The sequence below is a fragment of the Diceros bicornis genome, chromosome 2, assembly GCF_020826845.1.
Source record: "Diceros bicornis minor isolate mBicDic1 chromosome 2, mDicBic1.mat.cur, whole genome shotgun sequence".
Classification (NCBI taxonomy): Eukaryota; Metazoa; Chordata; class Mammalia; order Perissodactyla; family Rhinocerotidae; genus Diceros; species Diceros bicornis.
In genome coordinates this window covers 48,154,164-48,176,364 of record NC_080741.1, presented here as the reverse complement: position 1 = coordinate 48,176,364, position 22,201 = coordinate 48,154,164, and the positions used below count along the sequence as shown (strand labels likewise).

At 42.7% G+C, this 22,201-nt stretch overlaps 1 protein-coding gene across 1 annotated transcript; it reads left to right on the top strand.

Moving 5' to 3' along the window:
* Positions 1-6,225: 6,225 nt before the first annotated feature.
* On the top strand, positions 6,226-21,620 carry LOC131410990 (serine protease 46-like). The gene is made up of 5 exons (XM_058549614.1): positions 6,226-6,307; positions 9,109-9,286; positions 9,463-9,722; positions 10,527-10,690; positions 21,123-21,620. Exons 1-5 carry the CDS (start codon positions 6,226-6,228, stop codon positions 21,375-21,377), a joined length of 939 nt encoding a protein of 312 aa, XP_058405597.1. The 3' UTR covers positions 21,378-21,620.
* Positions 21,621-22,201: the final 581 nt, after the last annotated feature.

The window sequence follows — 22,201 nt, the reverse complement described above, 5'->3', positions numbered from 1 at the left end:
TTGAGATGCCAAACAACTTTAACCTGGGTGTGGACAAGGATGACATTGAGGAGCTCCTAGAGGTGGTTCCTGAGGAAATGACCGATGAGGCGTTGTTGGAACTGGAACAGGAATGCACAGCTGAAGGAGAGGCAAGAGAAAAGGAGCCTGCAGGAGAAGAAAAAGAAGAAGAACCCCCAAGAAAATTTATAGTGAAGGTTTAGCAGAAGCTTTTTCAGACCTCAACAAGCTCCTTAAGAAATTTGAAAACAGGGATCCCAACGCCGAAAGTTTTCATTAACACAGAGGAGTGTTCATGGCGCATTATCTGCTTGCAGGCAAATCTGTGATGAAAAACAGAAACAAACCAAGCAGACCACCATGGACATATTTCTGAAAAGAGTGACAGCTCCTCAAGAAGAGCCTCAGGCAGGTCCTTCAGGAGGTATTCCGGAAGAAGGCGTTGTTATCCTAGGAGATGGCAGCTCCATGCGTGTTGTTGCCCCTGAAGACCTTCCAGTGGGACAAGATGTGGAGGTGAAGACGGTGATATTGATGATCCTGACCCTGGGTAGGCCTAGGCTAAGGTGTGTCCTTGTGTCTTAGTTTTAAAAAAAAAAGTTTAAAAAAAAAATTAAGAAATAAAAGAATAGAAAAAAGCTTATAGAATTAGAAAATAAAGAAAGAAAATATTTTTTGACAGCTGTGCAATATATTTGTGTTTTAAGCTAAGTGCTATTACAACAGAGTCAAAAGTTGAAAAAATTAAAAAATGTATAAATTAAAAAAATTACAATAAGCTAAGGTTAATTTATTATTAAAGAAAGAAAAATACTTTTTATAAATTGAGTGTAGCCGAAATGTACTGTGTTTGTAAAGTCCACAGTCGTGTGCAGTAACGTCCTAGGCCTTCACATTCACTCACCACTCACTCACTGACTCACCCAGAGCTACTTCCAGTCCTGCAAGCTCCATTCATGGTAAGTGCCCTATGCAGGTGTACCATTTTTTATCTTTTATGCTGTATTTTTACTGTACCTTTTCTATGTTTGTATACACAAATATTTACCATTGTGTTACAATTGCCTACAGTAGTCAGTACAGTAACATGCTGTACAGGTTTGTAGCCTAGTAACAATAGGCTTTACCGTATAGCCTAAGTGTGTAGTAGGCTATACCATCTAGGTTTGTGTAAACACACTCTATTATGTTCACACAATGATGAAATCATGTAATTATGCATTCTCAGAATGTATCCCTGTTGTTGTGTGATGTGTGACTGTACTAGATCTCAATAGATTTCTTAGATAAATCCTTCAATATACTGTGGAATCAATTTGCTGGCATTTTGTTTAAAATTTTTGCCCAATGTTGGACTGGCCTACAGTTTTCCTTTTTGTTCCACCTTTTGTTCAAGTTCAATGTCATTGCTATGTTAGCCTCTTAAAACAGGGTGAGAGGGCTTCTAGTATTTTTCTATGCCCCAGAGCAGTTTATTTAACACCAGCTTTATCTGCTATCTTAGGTTTGGTAGATTGTGCACATAAAACTCACTGGGCCTGATGCCTTTTTTAGGGAACAAACCTTTGACTATTTAAAAAATATCTTTTATAGTTATTTGCCTAGTTTGATTTCCCACCTCTTTTTGCATTAGTTTTAGTATATCAAATCACTTGATTTAGCTTAGATTTTAAAATTCAAACTGATATATAAAATTTGAACCTTTGGCCCCTTTCCTAATATTATGTATACGTATACTGTCTCCCTTTTCTTACTTATTAAACATTAGAATTGCCAAATTTTTGTCTATTTCGTAGATGTTTTCAAAAAACCATCTGGTGTACTTTTATTGGTTAGCTTTAAGGGAACCCTCCTCCTCTCATTTTACGCCAGGTCCTGGTCAGCCCACCCACACCCTCTGCCATGCTGCTCATGTTCTTCAGGAGGAAGCTGTCACACTCCCAGCTCCCAGAAAGGGTGGCTCATTGACTTGATCTAGTTAGCGTAGCCGGTGCCCTGGCCACCTGACCCCAGTTAGGTTATCCCCATCAGCATAAGGCATGGTTAGAGGAGAGACATGCACACTCTGTATCTCTGAATGTGGATGAGGAAGCAGAAGGTTATGGGCTGTTGGCAACCATTTTTCAAGAGGGGACTGACTCAGGATGAAGCTGCCCCTACTCAAGAGAGGAGAAAGAAATTTTAAGCCTGTTTGAGTGAAAGTTTCTCTTACTTGGGAACTCCTAAATGGTACAAACTAACTTTTGGTTTTAGTGATCAAATCTGCTTCTTTTTGTTTATTTTATTTTATTAAAGCTCTTTTAGCTTTAGTAATGCCAACCTTCTAATTTTGGGGGATTTATTTTATTGTTCTTTTTCTAACTTTTTGAGTAGTATGCTTAGTTTATTATTATAGACATCTTTGGTTTCTAATTTTTTCATTTAATTCAATAAAATTTGCTCTGAGTCTCGCTTTGGCCATATTTCACAGAATTTGGTATGTGTTGACCTTACTGTCATTCATTTCTATATTTTTAATTTCACACTATATTTCTTATTTAACCCGAGTTATATATAGAAGGGCATTATTTAATTTCCTGATGGATAGTTTGGGGCAAGGGAGGGGACTTCTTCTTTTTCTCTATTAAAAATTATATCACAATATGGATTTAATTATTTCTGCATTTTGGAATTTATTGAGGTTTTATTTGTGCCTAGTATTTGGTCAGTTTTAATGAAAGTTTCATGTGCATTTTTTTTTTTTTGTGAGGAATATCAGCCCTGAGTTAATATCCGATGCCAATCCTCCTCTTTTTTTGCTGAAGAAGACTGGCCCTGGGCTAACATCTATGCCCATCTTACTCCACTTTATAAGGGACGCCGAAACAGCATGGCCTGACAAGCGATGTGTCGGTGCGCACCTAGGATCTGAACTGGCGAGCCCTGGGCCACGGAATTGGAGCATGAGCACTTAACCAATTGCGCCACTGGGCAGCCTCTGTCCATGTGCATTTGAAATGAAAGTGTTGTGTGTTTTGAAACAAAGTTCTAGCTGTAACTGATTAGATCAGGCTTGTTGATTGTGTTATTCAGAACCTCTCAACACTTCAAGTATTTTATGTCAGTATAATCTGTTGATTTCACGAGAATTAAGACTGTCTATTTCTTCTTGCAGTTCCAGCAATTCTTGCTTTATGTTTCAAAGCCGTGATGTTAGGAGTGCACGGTTCATGCCTACTAGACCTATACCCTCTTGGAGGGTTATACCCTATCAATATAAAATATGCCTTTTGCCCTATTTAATATTATTTGTTTTTTCAAAGCTCTAGATCATAGAGTTCATGCCTACTTCTGCTGTTCTAATTGATTAGGGTATAATTTTATATTTTGTACATGTTTCCTACAGATTTTCCTTGGGTTTATTTTGCACCTGTACTATAAAAGTTTCTTGATTGGAGCATTGAATTCATTTATTTTCATTCTCTCTCTTTTTTTTTGTGTGAGGAAGATCAGCCCTGAGCTAACATCCATGCCAATCCTCCTCTTTTTTTGCTGAGGAAGACTGGCCCTGGGCTAACATCTGTGCCCATCTTACTCCACTTTATATGGGACGCCGCCACAGCACCGCCTGACAAGCGGTGCGTCGGTGCGTGCCTGGGATCCGAACCCGGGCCGCCAGCAGTGGAGCGTGTGCACTTAACCGCTACACCATGGGGCCGGCCCCTAATTTCATTCTTTCTTATTCAATAATAAATACCTTTGAAGTTATGGATTTGTCTTCAACACACTCAATAAATTTTTTTATGCATTGTTCTAATTATTAGTATTTTCTAAGTAGTTTATGTAATATTTTTATTTCCTCAAAATAAGTTAACAAAGTTTAAAATTTTTCAAGTCATTTGGTTTATTTTGCCTACTCTTTTGTTATTAAATCCTTGTTTTATTGCATCATGGTAAAAAATGTGGCCCAACTAGTTCTACTTTTAGGGAAGTTATTGTGGTTTTCTTAGAAGTCTAGTGTGGGGTTGATTTTTTGTAGATATTCCATCCCTCAAAGACAGAGAGAATTGGAGAAGACTTTCTCACTACAAGTGAGGTTTTTCAATTTCTCTTGTATTACTGGTTGATTTTGCTTCATATGTTTGATGTTATGTTATTGATGAATAGAACTTTATGATGTTACATAGTTATTGCAATTTTTATCTTTTTTCAACATAAAATAACTTTTTTTTTCCTGTTTAAAGCTTTTGTCCTGAATCACATTCTTAGAGATTAACATTGTCCTCTCTATTTTTGCTTGCATATATTTAATATATTTTGGCCCATCTTTTATCTTTCAACTGCTTCATGTCATTTTGTTTTAGGTGGGTCTCAAGTAGCATGTGAGTGGATTTTTTTTTTCTACCCAATACAGTCATGTGTTGCTTAATGATGGGGACATGTTCTGAGAAGGGCATCGTTAGAGGATTTCATTGTTGTGCGAACATCGTAGAGTGTACTTACACAAGCCTAGATAGTGTAGCCTACTACACACCTAGGCTATATGGTACTAATCTTATGGGACCACCATCACATATGCAGTCTGTTGTAGACCAAAACATCATTATATGGTGCATGACTGTATAAGAATTGTTGACATTTAAAAGTAGGGTTTTTTTGTATTCACAGTGGTGGTGGTAATGGATATGGTCTTTATTCAATTATCTTGTTTTGCTTTATTGATTGATTGTTTCCCCCAGCGTATTATTTTCCACAAAGACAGAAGAGTAGACAGGGTTTTTCTTCTCTGGATTTTCTTTCTTCTCTCTCTCTCTTTCTTCTTCTTTCCCCCTAGAGGAAATCTAATTATAAGGATAATTTTCCTTGATTTTCTGCCATATATCCCTAAAAATGGTTGCTTTGCCCATTTTTCAGTTGCATACAGTATGTACCTTTTGCGTCTGACTTCTTTTACTCAACAATGTTGATGAGATTCACCATGTTGTTACACGTTGTGGTCCATTTTCATTGCTGTTGAGTATTCTGTGCATCCATCATGTTTCTGATGGCAGTTGGGTAGCTTCCAGCTGGGGCTCTACCGAACAGTGCCACTGTCAAAAATCTTGCATGTCTTTCCTGCTGCCTATGTGCATGACTGTTTCTAGGGCTCACAACCAGGGCGGGGAACTGCAGGTTGTGGGGTAGGCACATTTTCTGCTTTACTAAATGATTCCAAACAGTCTTCCACAGCGATGGCCCCAGTCCATCTTCCCCAGCAGTGTGTGAGCAACCTCACTACCCCAAGTACTTGACAACACTGGCAACAGGGTGGAGCAGGAGTGAACCATCCTCATGGACAGTGTGAGGAGCATGGGTTCCTTGGGGAGGGGACCTCGGTGGAGTGGGCAGGAGGGATCGCAAGATGTCATTTATTCTGCTGATTCATGAAGACCCAGGCCTGCAAGCTGCATCCTCTCGGGATGCCACCTTCCCAGGCCCAAAACACCTGGCCTCCCTATACCCAGGAGCCGTTCTCTTGAAAATGCAGAACCTGGCCGGCCCCGTGGCTTGGCGGTTAAGTGCGCGTGCTCCGCTGCTGGCAGCCTGGGTTCGGATCCCCGGCGAGCACCGACGCACTGCTTCTCCCGCCATGCTGAGGCCGTGTCCCACATACAGCAACTAGAAGGCTGTCTAACTATGACATACAACTATCTACTGGGGCTTTGGGGGAAAACATAAATAACTAAAATTAAAAAAAAAAAAAAAAAAAAGAAAATGCAGAACCTATGGGAAAAAGGAAAACTCCAGTTCCAGCTCAGTCACCTACAGCAGGAACTAGCCACCCCACTATTAGTGCCTCAGTTTCCACACTCCCAGGGGGGCCATGAGAAGGGCTTCATAAAGGAGCTTGGACTAGGCACTAAGGGTGCCTCACAGGCCAGGCACCAGGCACTGTCACAAGCTACATACCTGGTGCTGTCACAGGCTCAGGGTTGGGCACCAGGAGCACGATTCCAGGGAGGTACCTGGCAGCAGCAGCATGTTGTGGACCTGGCGGGGCCTTGCCATGACCACACTGCCTCCTTCTCAGCATCTTGCCGCTGCCCCAGCTGAGTGAGTCCGCAACCCTGGGGCAGAGGCCTACTCCCTGCTGCCTTGAATAAACAAACTATGAGTTCTAGAATTCTCACACAGCGGAGATGCCCTGCCCCACCCTGCCCCCACATCTCATTATTAAGACCAGTGAGGGCTGGGCACCTGCTTGCCATGGCATGTGGGCCAGGAGATCTTCAGGGCCTCGTGCCTCCATTGTCTTCCGCCAGACTTGGGAATCACCTCTATGTCCAAGGTAGGGCTTTGGGGACATGGGAGAGAGGCAGGAGGGGTCGTTTTGCCGGGGTGCCTGTGTCAGCTGTCCTCATGCCTGAAGGGTCTCCTTTTGTCCATATCCTGATGGGCAGGTCCTCACCAGACTGCATGGTGTGCCAAGCCTGGGGACCCACACAGTATCAAGGCCATTCCAGTTTGCAGGGTGACCGTGAACACGAGGGAAGAGCCTTATTGAAAATTGGGGAGCACACATTAACATCAGTAGGACAGATGAGCTTGTTCGGGAGGCACAGTCCAGGAGAACCAGGACCTGTGATGATGTGATGTGTGAGTGACAGCTCTCCCTACCTAAGGCACCATGCAGATGACTTCAGGTCTCAACACGCTGTGAGGTGGGCTTTACCAGTGTCCCCATTTCACAATAGGAGACCAAGGCCCAGAGAACTTAAGTGGCTTGTGGAGCCAGGATTCAATACCAGTTTTCAATAAACTCTTTGGGGGGTGAAAAGTTTGGGGCCCCATGTGACAGAAAGTCTCTGGGCTCCCACCCTTACCAACCACATGTAGTCTTTGTGGTGGCAGCCCTGGCTTGGGTCACCTGCCAGCTGCCCATTCTGCCGCTTGGCAGAAAACATACTGGTCTGGCATCTGTGAGTAGGAATGTGTCCCCCAACTCAGAGACTTTGTCCTTTTCCCTGAGTGACTCTGCTTCCCGGACCAGCATGTTGTTGAGTGAGGGGGTGAGTGAGTGCCTGCCTACCCTGCGCTGCCCTCAGACATCTGTGCCGTTTGGGGCTGGTGAAGATGCGCTGTGCTCCACGTAGCTGACTGCTGTGCCTATGGTGATGGGGTGGGGCTGGGCCTCTGACCTTATAGGGACAGAGGTCATGAGCCACGACATGTCTTCCCATCACCACGCGTGAGGGAGGCCGGTGACATCAGAGTACGGCCTGTAAGTGGGAGTGCTCTGACTCTGAGACTCCAAGAAGGGGTATAGGTGGTCTGCAGTGGAATCCGTTTGAGTCACTGAGTGTCCCCTGTGTATGGAATAGTGATGCTGTGCCTATGACAAGGTTGATCTGCAACACCTCACGCCCCCAAATAATCCATCATGGCTTCCCCCAGATTCAGCTGCTGTATTTCATGCTGGCACCTAGTGCTGGCATCTCCAGGCTGAATCCTGCACATCCTGCCTAAGGTTTTGGGGAAGGAGGTTGGAGTCAATGTTGTCCTGGATGTGAATTCTGAGGAGTGCTGTTCTCTGAGCTTGGGGAACCCACTGAGAGTGTGGAGCACAGAGGCGATGCCCCACCCTGCCCCCTAGGTCACTTTTTAAGTGGTAACATTCTTTCTGCAGGACCCTGGCTCTGCAGGGCCTCAGCTTTGTGGGAAAGGAAAGGGCAAGCCTCTGGAAGCCCTCTCTTTCCCCTCAAAGTGGAACAGTCTTGCTTGAGGCAGGCTGTAATCTGAAACAACAAAGTAGTCAAGAGAAGGGCCCAAAATGTGGCTCCTTCTTAGGGGAGACAGCAAGCCATTGGACAGGGACATGGGCCAAAATGGAGCTGTGAAAGGGCAAGGCAAGGCTCCAGGGAGACCTGCGGGCTTGTGCGGGTGCCTGTGGATCCCTGTGGGAGGCTGCTGGTTGAGGGTAAAGGTGTCCAGCCATGGAAGTCTGTGGCAAGGGAACCAGCCTTCTAAATCTGGTAGTACCAGAGCCCTGGGACATAGTAGAATGAGCCCAAACATCAATGGTTTGTGACCCTCTGAGGGATTTCTATAAGGCCGGACCCAGTAGATGTTTCTGCTAATGTGCAGGGTTCACCATATATTATTAGCCTTGTTTTTTATTGTTGTACCCCCTCCACCATCACCATGGATCCCCCAGGCAGGGACAAGCCTTGGTTACTGCTGCTGAGTCGCTGACGCTCTGCTTGGCACTGGAAACAGAGCTGCTGAGGGAAACAGACTTTCAGGAACCATGCAAGCTTGTGATAGTGTAAACACATGTCCGGTTTTGCGTCTATGAGGAGGTCCATGACTGCATGTAACAGCTTGTTGGCCAGCCCAGACTTGACAGCAGGCTATACATAAGAAACCTTTTTATTTGCCTTTATTCTTGGTCTCCAACCTTTGCTGTAGAATTTCTCCCTTTCCTGTCCTCAGTGATGTTCAGTTACTAAAAACCGTCCAAGGTGGTCCAGTTCAACATCTCAATCTCATGTCCAGTTCAGTGTAGTCCCCTCTCCTCCCACTCCTGCTGTCAGGGCCAGTGAGGGTCAAGGAGGGAATTGACAAGCATCTCTACTCACTTCCTTGTGTGGTCACAGAGAGCACACCTCCGGGGTGCTGGTCTATGGAGACAGGCCCTGGAGTTGTACATTGCAACATCACTGTCCATTGCTTTCTAGCTACAACTGACAAGCAACTCTGTTCACTTGTGCCCCCTCACTTATCCCTTAACTGGCAACTCCCTCCTCTGATGATTCTCTCTTCTCCTTCTCTCCCCCAGCCATCTGCTTGTGTAAATGAGGGGGAAGGGATGAATCCTGGGGTGATGGCTCGTAAGAAGCCCTGGAGGGGTTGTCTGGTCCCCGTTGTTTGGGGCTCTCACCTGCTGCCTCTGGGCCTTTGGTTGCCATTTTCCGGGCCATGGGAAAAGCCCTTCCCCACGTGTGCATGTGGCAGTGGATGCTTATGATGGCTGGGAGGCGGCTCTCTCTGCCTTGACAGTCTGCTGTGTACAGGGGTCTGGGGAATGCCCTTTGCTGCCTGAGAGTCTGCATGGGGCTGGCATGGCCCCCTTTCTACCTTTTTCTTCAGATTCCTGGTTCCAGGCCTGTGGGCAGACCAACGTTTCCTGCAAGATGGTGAAGGGAAAGCTGGTGGAGGTAGGCAAATGGCCATGGCAGGTTAGCATCCTATTCCTGGGCATCTACATCTGCAGTGGCTCCCTCATCCACCGCCAGTGGGTCCTCACAGCCGCGCACTGCTTACAGAGGTCAGTAAGGGTGGCCAGCCAGGCCCAGGGGTTTTGCTTTCTGGCCTGGGGGATCCCTGGTGAATCTGAGGATCTAGGAGTAGGGGCCTGGCTGGGTGGCCCTGTACTCAGCCCGTGTCTCTCCAACCATTTATGGCCTCACTGCTGGCAGTCTGCCTCCTACCTATGCCTTGCAGATCCACGGACCCCAAACAGTACTCTGTGAGGGTGGGAGTCCAACGCCTCCCAGAAAATGGCACTCAGCTTGTGGTCACCCGCATCGTGATTCATGAGGATTTCAACAACCTCATATCTCAGGACATTGCCCTCCTGAAGCTCAGGGACCCCGTCTTCTGGTCCCCCCTCGTCCAGCCTGTCTGCCTACCCAGCAGCAAATTCCAGCCACCTATTGGAACCATGTGCTGGGTGATCGGGTGGGGACTTACAGATACTCAAGGTAAGTGAAGGCAGGCAGGGTTCCCAAGACACTTGCCTCTTCAGAACATGACTCCACCACGTGCTCATTCGTTCAGCCCTTCATTCACGCGTTCACTCTGCCAGCAAACATTTCCTGAGCACCTACACGTGCTGTACACTGTCCTGACCTCTGTTGATAGGAAGATACACACAGTGCTCTAGTGTAAAAGACACACATGGCCTGCAAGGACTTCAGTTCCCAAAGTTAAGTTAAATCCAACGTCAGGCTTCACCTTGCAGCACAGCAGGAAATTAACCCTTGGCTATTAATGGGGTTCCCTGTCTACAGGTGGCACAAAGGCCATGGTTTCAGGAGGTACTGAGGCGTTGGGCAGCCATCATACACACTTGTTACCTTGAGGCATTGATAATTCCAGGAGGTCTGGTCCCTGTTGGTGTCACTCTAGGGTGCTAGAATCTGGGAGCCTTTGTGGAGTCCTGCCTTCCAGGGGGTGGCACACTCTGGCTTCAGGGTCTTTCCACCTTGCCAGGTAGCCACAAAAGCGTTCTCAGCCCCTCACCCTAAGGAATCTGAATTATTGGGGTAATCTCTCCTCGTCCTCATTCAGTGCCTAGATGTTGCTCTGAGTCCCTTGGAAGACTTTTGCTTGGTCTTTTTAATGAGGTTGGGCTTTTTCAAAAGTCAGGCTGTGGGCTGGGGCCTTTGTAAATCACCATCTCAGGAAATAGCCCTGCCTCCCACGTTAGCAAATGTGGACAACTCCAAGATGGAGATGTGCCACGGAGTTGAAGAGGTGACAAGGCAGGATCTCTTTCTCTTCAGTGACCCCAAAGCCCTCCTACAGTCTTCAGGAGGTGGCTGTCAAGATCATAAACAATAACATCTGCAATCAACGGTACCAGTTCCTCTTCTTAAAGGGCCAGAAGAAGTTCATCGGGAGCGACATGCTGTGTGCCGACTCAGAATGGGGCATGGACTCTTGTCAGGTGTGGAGTGTGTGGACCGGGGCAGGGAGGGGGCTTTCAGGGGTCAGGTTTTCCTTTTCACGTGGCACTGGGAGACCTTATGACAGTCTACTTTTCCTGGGCTTCAGTTTCCCAGTCTGTAAAATAGGGGTGAACATACTCTTTGTTCCCGTCCACAATGATGGTAATAATGGCAGTACTTCTCAGGTCATTTGAACACTTCTGAACGTCACTGATACGCCCAGATCTGGGCCAGGTGCTGATAGAACCAGTTTTTGCATAAATGGCATCATTCTGTAAGCATGCTTCTGCCTCTTGCATCTTCTATTCAACATTGTTTTTGAGATTTACCCATAATGATCCATGCAGCTCTAATCCATTAATTAACAGCTCTATCTACAATATTCTCTTTTGTGAATATGCCACAATTTATCCATTCTCTTGTTTATTAACATTGAGGTAGTTTCCAATTTTTTCATGTCACAAACTCTGCTGCTCTGGATATTCTTACACACTTCTCCCTATTTACACGTTCCAGAATTTCTTGACAGGACGCGTCCTGTAAGGAACTGGTGGGTCGTAGGCTGTGCATACCTTCATCTTTAATAGTCATTGCCAAATTGTTTTCCAAAGTGGTTGTATTAATCGATATTCCTACGACAGTGCTTGAGAATTCCATTACTCCATATCCTTGCCAACTTTTGGTAGTGTCAGACTATAAAGATGTTTTTCATTCTGATGAATGAGAAATAGAGAAATAATATCCCATTGTGATTGCTATGTGCACGTCCCCAGTTACTAGTGCAGTTGTACATCTTTTCATACATTTGTTCACCATTCGTGATTCCTCTTCTACGGATCACTTATTCAGATATTTTGCACATTTTTCTATTGTTTGCCTTTTTCTTTTTATTATATTTTATATTTTGGATACTGATTCTGATTTTGTATTTTTATTATATATTTATATTATTTGTTATATTATCATATATTATATAATTTTGTTATTATACTTTATATAATTTTATTATTATATATTATATAATTATATATTATCGTATTATTTTATTATATATTTATATTATATACTGATACTGATTTTATATTTTGGATGCTGGTTCATTGTATATATTGCAAATATCTTCTCCCAGTTTTTGATTTATCTTTTCATTTTATTTATACTGTCCTTTGCTGAACAGCAATTTAGATTTTATTTTAGTCAAACCTATATCCCTGTTTTACTTTCTGGTTTATGCTTTTTTTGTCTTATTTAAGAAATCCTTCCTTTTCCCAAGGTCGTAAAGACATTTTCCTATATTTTTTTCCTAAAAGTTTGGAAATTTTGGTTTCCACATTTAGGTCTTGAATCCAAGTGCATTCATTTTGTGAATGGCATAAGATAGAGGTCGATTTTTATTTATTTCCCCATATGGACTACCAATTGTCCCAATGCCATTCAGTGAAAAAACCATTTCCTGTACTGTCACCACTTCTCTCATAAATCAAATTTCTGTATACATGGGGGCTAACTTCTTGAGTTGGACACCAAGATATTTTATTTTTGGTCTTTTTTCTTTTCTAATAAAACTGTTTAAGGCTACAAATTTCCCTCTATTGCTTTAGCTTAATGCCACATATTTAATATATATAATTTTTATTGTCATCCAGTTCTAGATATTTTATATAATTCTCATTTTTATTTCATTTTGACCTATGACTTATTTAGAAATGTTTTTTCTTATTTCCAAATGCACGTTTCCTTGTTTGTTTTTGTTATTGATTTTCTTTTTTTTTTTTTTTTTGCAAGGAAGATCAGCCCTGAGCTAACATCCGTGCTAATCCTCCTCTTTTTGCTGAGGAAGACCGGCTCTGAGCTAACATCCATTGCCAATCCTCCTCCTTTTTTTTTCCCCCAAAAGCCCCAGTAGATAGTTGTATGTCATAGTTGCACATCCTTCCAGCTGCTTCATGTGGGATGCCGCCCCAGCACGGCCGGAGAAGCAGCGCGTCAGTGCGCGCCCGGATCCGAACCTGGGCCGCCAGTAGCGGAGCGCGTACACTCAACTGCCAAGCCACCGGGCCAGCCCTGTTATTGATTTTCAACTCAGTTTCCCTGTAGTCATAAAATTAGTTCTACAATGATACCAGTTACATGGAATGTAGTGTTGGTTACATGGAACCAGTGTTGAGACTGGTTTGGTGGCCTGGTATGTAGTTAAATTTTTTTAATGTTTATTTTATTATTTTCTATATCTATTAATTTTTCTTCTACTTCCTTTGGGCTTGATTTGGTTCTCTTTTTCTGTCTTCTTGAACAAAAAGGTTTACTTTTTCTAGTTTTATGTTTTCAGTATTGAAAGCCATGAAATTATCTTTTAGTTAAACTTTGGATTCATCTCTTAAATTTTGTACTATTGTGATTCCATTACCACTACCTTATCTTAAAATATTATGTTTTGTGATTTTGGAAGGAAACATACGCATTTTTTAAAAAAAAATGTAGTACGTAAATGCAAAAATTAGAAAACAGGACTTTCCTGTAATCAAATTACCTAGAAATTTCCACTCTAAGTTGTTTAGTTTGTATCTCTAATACTTCTTTCTATACATATATAAAACTCTAAATAAGTTTTAGGGTTTTTTTCTGGTTTTGATTTTTAACAAAAGACTGTAATATAATTTTATTCTCAAACTTTTTTATTTTCACTTGAAATATATCTTGGACTACTTTCTCTGTCTGTACATATAAATATATTCCATTCTCCTACTGAATAATGCTTCTTTCATATGGCTATGTCATAATCTATTTAACCATTCTCCTATTGATAGACATTTAAACTCATTTCAATATTTTTCTGCCATACCAGAGTAAAAATCTTTGTTCCTATATCTTTGCACATTTGTTCAAGTTTCTCTAGAATAAATTTTTTGGAAGTGTAATTATAAGATCAGTTGTATGCACCTTTAAAATTTTAATGGATATTGACAAATTCACCTCCCCAAAGATTTGATCCATTTATATCAATACCAACTGTATATAAGTGCCCTTTTCCCCACATCATCACCAGCATTAGGCATTATTTTTTATTTTAACTTTTGTTCTTTTGGTAGACTAAAACTTGTATTTTTGCTTTAATTTCATGAAATTGAGCAATTCTGTAAATTGCTTGTGTAACAGGATACTAAATGTGAAGTTTCTTTAAAGGCATCAAAACACACTATTAGGATTAGGATTCAAAGAGAGTTGTGTGACCGCCATTCCACTACATGTGTGTATCAAATGGTCAAGAGAGTAGAGTGGGAGGTGATTTTGTGAGGAGGATTTCTCAGCTGCTCCTGTGCTCTCACCCCTCCCCCTCCAATGGGGTGGAGGGTGCCTGTCCACACTGCAAGTCTCCTGGGAGGCGTTTTAACAGGATCAGTCAGAGTGTGCTGTGTGTTCCCTGAAGCCGGGGCGGGGGGGGGGGGGGGGGGGGGGGAGTCATCTTCCCCAGCCCGGAGAGCAGGAAGTGCCCGTGAGGTAAGCTGGTTCTCCTGCCTCCTTGCTCTCCTGCTTCAACCTGGCCTGTTCAGTAGACAGGATAGCAAGATGGGGTTGGAGGAGTGGGAACGGGACAGATCACACCTGGCTTCCTCCTTCCCAGGCCTCCTGCTTGCCCAAGCCCTAGATGGCAGGGGAGGGGCAGGAGTTTTACTTTAAGTCAAGTCTAGCATTGTGATTATTGCGTGGAAAGGGATATTCTGATTTCTGAACTGTTTATGTGACAGTGTAATCATAGTGATTATGATTACATTAACCACAGTGAGCAAAACGTTGGGGTTCTGCCCAAGTTTTTACCCGGGGTCAGAGAAAGAACTCACCTTCTAAATAAATTTTAAAGGGACAAAAGGAGTCCAAATAAAGATGCTTGCTGGGTTCAATGTACTGTTTATGCTTTTCCCTGTCCTTTGCCCATGTTTTTCTATTAAACTACTTTTGCTTTTATTGATTTGTATAAACTCTGGATATTATATGCTGTAGTAAACTAGTGGTAAAGGAACATCATGTCTTTTTCAACTTAACTTTAAATGGTTCATAAATATGTGTGTGTGTGTATATATGTATATATACACACATATATACACACACTTATACACATATACATATAAAGAGAGCGAATATAAAACAAATATGGTAAAACATTAATATGTAGTGAATCTGGGTAAAAATATTATACTTGCGTCTTTTCTATAAGTCTCAAATTATTTCAAAATAAAAAGTTACCAAAGGGCCAGCCCCGGTGGCTTAGCGGTTAAGTGCGTGTGCTCCGCTGCTGGCGGCCCGGGTTCGGATCCCGGGCGCGCACCGACGCACCGCTTCTCCGGCCACGCTGAGGCCGCGTCCCACGTACAGCAACTAGAAGGATGTGCATCTATGACATACAACTATCTACTGGGGCTTTGGGAGAAAAAAAAAAAAAAGTTACCAAAAAACTTTGGGAACCAGAAGTTTTAACCCTTTGTAAAATGCTTTACAATATTTTATCCTTCTCGTCCATCATTTCCCTTTCTTTGGTGTGAAATTTTTCCTGTAGAGTTATTTAAAATTTTGATGTGTTCACATTTATCATTATTTCTCTTGATGACTGTAGTTTTTGTGCTGTGCTTAGAAATACCTTTCCCACAGTAAAATTACAAAATTATTTAGTCAAATATGTTTTTAATGCTTTTCTTTAAACATTTTAGTTTTGATTCATCTGGAAGGTTGAGAGAGGGAATCAGTTTTGTTTTTTTTACAAATTTTTTTCTTCAGATGTAGCCAGTTCTGTAAAATCTCTTTTATTGAATACTTATGTGTTTTTGGTAATGAATTAGAAATGCCCTCTTATTACACTCTACATTCCCTTCTTATTTTGGTCTATTTCTGCCCTGTGCAGTCTTATTCCTATGCCACCACCACTCTTTAAATTATTGTAGCTTTATAATTCTTTTTTGTACGTGGTAAGGCAAGTCCTCCTTCATTATTCTTCTTTTAAAGAATTTACCTGGCTGTTCTCCCATGTTCATTCTAATTGAACAATCTTAGAATAATGTCAAAAAGAAAATCGTGGTGATTTCGGTGGAAATTAATGGATTAATTTAAGGAAAATAGACTATTTATAGCTTCCTCCGTATAGTTCCTGCACGCTACTTCTTAAGTTAATTCCTTGGGTTTTTATATTATATCTCTATTGTGAGCAGTATGTTTTCTTTCATTGCATTTTCTGTGTGTACTATATATTGACTTTTGTGTATTTACTTTGTAATAAGCAACCTACCCGGATCTAGTTGATTCTCTTTAACTTTATAGGCCCAGAGACGTATCCTCTGCAAACAATGAGAAATTTGCCTCCTTTTCAATGCGTATGCCTCTTATTTCCTTTTCTTGTCTATTGCAATGTGAAGAACTATATTCCAGAACAATTGCTCTGTCTTCCGGGAGACGCTGTGCCATCTTGTTTTAGGTGTGTCTCTTCTAAACAGCATAAAGCTGGATGCTATTTTTCAACACATCATGGGAGACTGTCCTTTAATCCGTTTACCAAGAAGAACGTTTCTTTTTGTCCCTTCACCTTATGTCTTGTTTTGATTTTTTTTCCACTCCACCTTTCCCCTGTAGGGGTTTAGAAGTTGTTGTATCTCAATTTCATTCTCTACTGGTCACCTTATATTTTCCATACACACATTTAAACTTGAATTAACGCCTGGAGTTAATCAATGTCTATAGCTTCCTCCTTAGCCGAACGAGAACCTTCCTTCATTTTCAACCCCCAGACTCCTCTTCTTGTTGAAAACATCTGGGAGTTCACCTTACTGAACTCTTATATTACATCTGAGAGTTTTTGTCTGACTCTCTTGGGCTTTCCAGGCCTATACTCATAGAGCTGCAATTAGTAATGATTTTGCCACTTTTATTTCCATGATTTTTACTTTTTTCATTATTTTGGCTACCTCTTCCCAGAACAACCTGGAATTGTAGCTCTGCTTTTTCTTGTTGCTGACCTTCCTGGAAATGCTTCTCACACTTCCTCATGAAGCATGGTGCTAATTTGGCATCTCATCTGTCAGGGGAGAGTCATTCCTTTCTGTTTTACTATGGCGTTTTATTTCAGGAATGAATGCCCTACTTCATAAAATGTGTTTTCTGCAGCTACCAACGTGAGTCTATGCTCTAACTCAATGTGCCGAGTCAGTTCCCTGAACAGATTCCTCATGTCTGTCTATTCTGTGTGCCAGGATGGTCCCTCCCTGGTTGTGGTGTACTTTGTTTCATTAATCTGTTGAATTCAGATTTACAAAATCTTTTTTTAGAATATGTTTAATATATTTATTCATCCAACAGACACTCCTGTGCTAGGCCCTGGGCAGGCCCCGGAAAGGTACTGGCCTAGGAATGGGCAGTCCTGTGTGGCACAACCGATACAGCACAATCTAACAGCCTTTGTGTTGTGTTTTGTTTTTTGACTCCAACGAGACTGGGCTCCATTGGAGGAATGCACCCCTTTGGTCAACTTATAGAATCAGGCCTATGCTTCACTTGAAAAATATTAGTCCATATTCTGGAACATTTGAATAACAGAAATTATCTGCTCCTTGAGTGCTGGATAGAAGTTGCCTATGACACCACATAGGCCTGTTTTCCTTTGAGAGGTGGTTTTTGGGCAATATTTTAATTTGTTTTGCCCATGGTTGTTGGACTTATATGATTTTCATTTTCTTAGGAATTATTCATTTCATCCAGAATTTAAATTCATAAAGAGGAAGTTATAAACATTCTTCAGATTCTGAGAAAGTGTATGTCCCCTGCATGTGGTTCCAGTCTCTCTTATACTCACACCATGAAGTATTTGCATTTTCTTTTTCTTTCTGTTTTTCTTAGTAAGACTTATAAGGTGCTTATCTATTTTGTTTTTGTTTTTTTAAGAACAAGCTGTTGATTTCATTTCTCACCTATGATTTTTCTGCTTTCTAATGCATGAATTATCCCTGTTTTGTCTTTATTAATTCCTTTTCAAGTGTCTTGAGCTGAATGTGCAGTGATAAACAATTGATGATAGAAACAAAAAATTTGTTTTCCTTCTCTCTTGTTTGATATTGAAAGTATTTAGACCAGCACTCTTCTGTGTGCAGTTCAGGCCCACATCCCATGGGCTTTGCCATATGTGGTGTTCTTATCTCTCTGCACTCTAATTGTAGGTTTTAATTCTGTTTTTACTTTAACATTTTTGAAAGTTAATTTTTTTTTTTCCTTGATAGAGTAGTTCACATTTTGTTATTGGGTTTTGGTTTTATGGCACTGTGGTAAGAGAATGCCCACATACAAATCTCTTTCCTATCCTCTCTCTGAGCTCTCTTTTTCCCTGGGCTCCCAGAGTCCAGTTAATCATCTCTCAGATACGGGCCCTCACACCATCATCACTAGCTTGATTATCACTGTCTTGATTTTCCCCCTCATCTTCCATTTTCTCTCCCCACAAAAGGCACCTACTCAGATCTGTTTCACATATGTCTTTAAAGATATCTGTATCTTTGAAAAATACATAGTGTTGCTATATGTGTATTTTAATTTGCATAAATAATATTGCGCTGCATATCCCCTCCTGTATTTGTTTGTTGAGGAATCTCAATTTGTTAGAGAATCCACATTAAACGGTTTTATTCTTTCAAGTCATTGCCCCCACAAGCCCTATGTCAAATCTTCCTCCCTTCCCCAAACATCATTTTGGGCAGAGTCCATAATTTTCAGTCACTTTCAGTTATTAAACCCCTTGTCCTATTACAAGTCTCAATTTAAAAATCGATATGATTTAAACCTCACCAAGCCCTCCCCCATCTCCCTCCTCCGGTGCTCCTGGGGGATGGGGGTCCCTGCCTTGCCAAACTGTCAGGGAGCTGGCAACTGTGCAATCTCCTAGACGTAGAAACCCTCGAATCTCCCTCACCTCTCTCTGCTTGACAATTCTCAGAGTTTCCTTAGATATGCTAAATATTGACCTCAAGTTGGTTTTAGACAAAGCAAATGACCTCTCTTAATTCATCGCCTATCTTCAATGAGATTTGGTATCCTTCACTGAACGGATAGTCTTCATTTTGATGTAATTATGCCTAACACATTTCCCCTCTTCAGGTTTGTGGGTTTTGAGTCTTATTTTAAAACATATACTTCATCCCAAGTCATCGAGTCATGGCCTTACGTGTTTTTATCGTTTTAACTTTTCACATTTACAGTTTTAATTCCTCTGGAGTTTTGTTATGGTAGGATCCAACTTCATTTTTCCCCATCAGTTTCCCCACCCTTTACAACAGAGACCTCCTTTCCCACAGACGTGACGCTTTCTGGAGCATGTGCCAAGTCTCCTCACATGCAGCCATCGGGGTGGCTCTCCATTGCCCCCTTGGTCTATTTTTCTGTTTCTATGCTAGAACCACAGTTTCTATAATTATAGCTTTGAAATATATTTAACACTCTGGCGGGTCAAATCTGCCCCAGCCTGACTCTCCTGTTTGCTCTTCTTTCTCAAACCTGTTGTAGAATTCATGGACTATTATCCTCAAGATCAATTTTAGAATCAGATTGTCATGGTCTTGAAAAAACCCTGTTGGCATATTATTTGGAATTGCTTGAACTTTAGAGATCAATGTAAGGAGAAGTGACATTGTTATAATTTGTAATTGTTTTTACTCTCTATTGAATAGAGACAAAAGAATATTTATAAAATATGTATTGAGAATAAAGAATAACGCAACCAACACTGGTACCCTTACCACGAAGCCCATGAAATAGTGCCTTACTAGGAACTTTGAAGCTTCTGTGTGATAACTCCTGAATCTCAGGCCATGAAGGCTTTGATTTTGCTCTTGATTTTTCTGCGGGCTGGCATTTGCTTGTGGTGCCTCAACTTCCCTGTGTGCACAGTGATTTTTGTTTGTTTGTTTGAGGAAGATTCGCCCTGAGCTAACATCTGTTACCAATCTTCCTCTATTTTTTGTATGTAGGTCACAACCACAGCGTGGCCATTGACTTGTGGTGTATGTCTGCACGTGGGAACCTAACCCAGGTTGCTGAAGCAGAGCACACCAAACTCAACCACTAGGCCGTGGGGCCAGACCCATGCGCAGTGATGTTTTTAATAGGGAGGACATGTTCTTTAGAGTGTTCTCTGTGGGAATTCTCTGAAGCAAGGCTTGAAGAGTGGATTCCTTTGACACAATCTCTATTTGCTTCTGCCAGATACCTGGGTATGTGACCAACCCAGGACCACTTTAAATGACATCCTTGGCTTGGGTTTTTGAACCACCCAGACAGTGTGAATTCAAATTGCAAGCTCACAGGAAGGTGGGTTTTCCCAGGTTATCCTCACTTGAAGGCATGGTCCTTTTCTGGAGGTGTTAACTTTTTGTAGGAGCTCTCCTCTTAGACAACCGTCCTTGGCTAGGCCCTGGGTTTTGCCTTTTGTCTCCTGCACCCGTGAACGAGACTGTGAAAACTAAAGATCATTTGGCAAATGGCCTTTGGGCAGAAGCCATCTTCTGGGCTTTGCTGGCTTCTTTGGATTTCAGCCCTCCCTTGGGTTTTAGACGCTGAGGAGCCTTCATTTTCTTGCCAGCTCGCCCATGCATTTAAAATGATAATTTTTAAAAATCTCACATATTTAGTTATCTTCAGCAAGGTTGGGTAGCATGTCTAGTCTTCCATACTGCAGGAAGCCAAATGCTGAGAATTGACATTTTTACATTGCTTTAAGTTGCCTCATCTAAGAACAACAGTCTGTCTGTATATTAACGTAGGTCTTCTTTTATGTTCTTAGGTATAGTTTTATTATTTTTTTCCTTAAGTGTCTTATGCATTCTTCATTAGATTATGTCCTGTAAATCTTGGTTTGCATTACATTAAAAAATATATATGGAGAGAAAGAGAGCTGTTTTTCTGATTTATAAAACTTTTCAACAATACAGAAGAATGTAAAGAAAGTTTAAAAAAAAATCATAAACCCACCATCAGCAGAAATAACAGTGATTACCTTTTGATGTATGCTGTTGTAAACATTATTCTTATACATGCACCTTTGCACAAAAAGAGAGGGGCTGGTTTGCATTTCAAATAGCTCACTCTACAAGCAGGACTGTAGAAAAGAAGGTCAAGGGCAACACCTTGGAGGCTCACCACAATTTAAGGGGAGGGCAGAGGAGGGGACTAGGGCACTAGGGTCAGACAGTTATCAGGAGAATGAAGAGAGAGGCCAGTGTGATCCGAGCTTGCGCCCCAGGGCAGAGCTTCCATGTCACAGAACAGGTTCATAGCCATGGTTCAGTATTGGGGAAGCCTAATACAGCTCATGCTAAAGATATGGCCCAGGAAGGTGTGAGTTTATCCAGGGCCTGCAGTGAGGCCCTCCTGCTGCCTCCCTTATGCCTCCTTTCCTCCTCTCCACAGGGTAACTCTGGTGGCTCCCTCGTCTGCCAAGTGAACAAGACCTGGATTCAGATGGGGGTGGTGAGCTGGAGTTATAGCTGTGGCCGGCGCCACTACCCAGGCCTCTACACCAGCACCTCCCACTTCACCCAGTGGATCAAGAGGCAGATCTCTGACGTGAGGTTCGTCAGTAGGGCTGGCCCCGCCGTCCTGAGCCCAGTCTTCCTCACTGGCTACGTTCTGCTGGTCTCCTTGGGCTCCCTGTGGCTCCTGTGAATGATGTGTCCAGGGTGCTCACTGCTGGAGGCTGCTTCTTTCTCACTCTGTCTGCCTTGGGAGAAGTGGAGACCAGAGGACACAGGCCATCAGGGCAGAGCACCCTTGGGGGAGGGTCCCAGAGCCACTGTTTTTTCAATTGTTCAATGAAGATGCTCTTGAACATTGCACCACTGAAATCATCGTCTTTCTTCTTGACTTTGGCTGGAACCCTTCGAGCCTCCCCACCCCCAAGAGGCCTTGCTGTCCTCTCAAGGGGAGCCTGCCCTGAAAGTCTTACTCCTGCCCGTTGTGTTCCCCACTCTGGGCTGCAGTTTACTCTTCTGCCAAATACTGAGATGGACACTGTGACCCCAGTCCCTGCTTAGTCATCCCAGCACTCCAGCAATCTCAGATCCCCATGGCACCCTCCTGGGTGTCTAACCAACAGTTTCCCTCAGGCCTCCTGCGAGGGTTGGCCTCTTCCCAAGAAACTCAAAATGACCAGATCTGCACTTGTGGACCTTGTTCCAGAACTTGTGGGCCTCTCCCAACCTCTCATATCCCCCTAAAGGTCTACAGACGCTGACCAGTTCCTCCTCTCTCCCTGGCAGAAATAGGTGATGATGGGGGAGAAAGGCAGAGTGCCTGCTCGGGTGAATTGTGTGAGGTGACCGCACCCTGAGTTCCTGAGCTGCCTCTGTGACCTCCATCAGACTCTGGATAGCAAGACTCTAGCCAGACTGAGAGGGCACAGCCCTGCCCCTGTGTGGAGGTAGCATGGGGGGCCCCTCAGACCTGTGGGCTTCGGGTTCAGAGTGGCCAGCTACCCCTGCCCTTTCAGC

Coding starts and splice junctions, on each gene's coding strand:
- LOC131410990 (XM_058549614.1), top strand. CDS start 6,226: ATGGCATGTGGGCCAGGAGATCTTCAGGGCCTCGTGCCTCCATTGTCT. Junction 6,308..9,108: donor GAATCACCTCTATGTCCAAG/GTAGGGCTTTGG, acceptor CTTTTTCTTCAG/ATTCCTGGTTCCAGGCCTGT. Junction 9,287..9,462: donor GCCGCGCACTGCTTACAGAG/GTCAGTAAGGGT, acceptor TATGCCTTGCAG/ATCCACGGACCCCAAACAGT.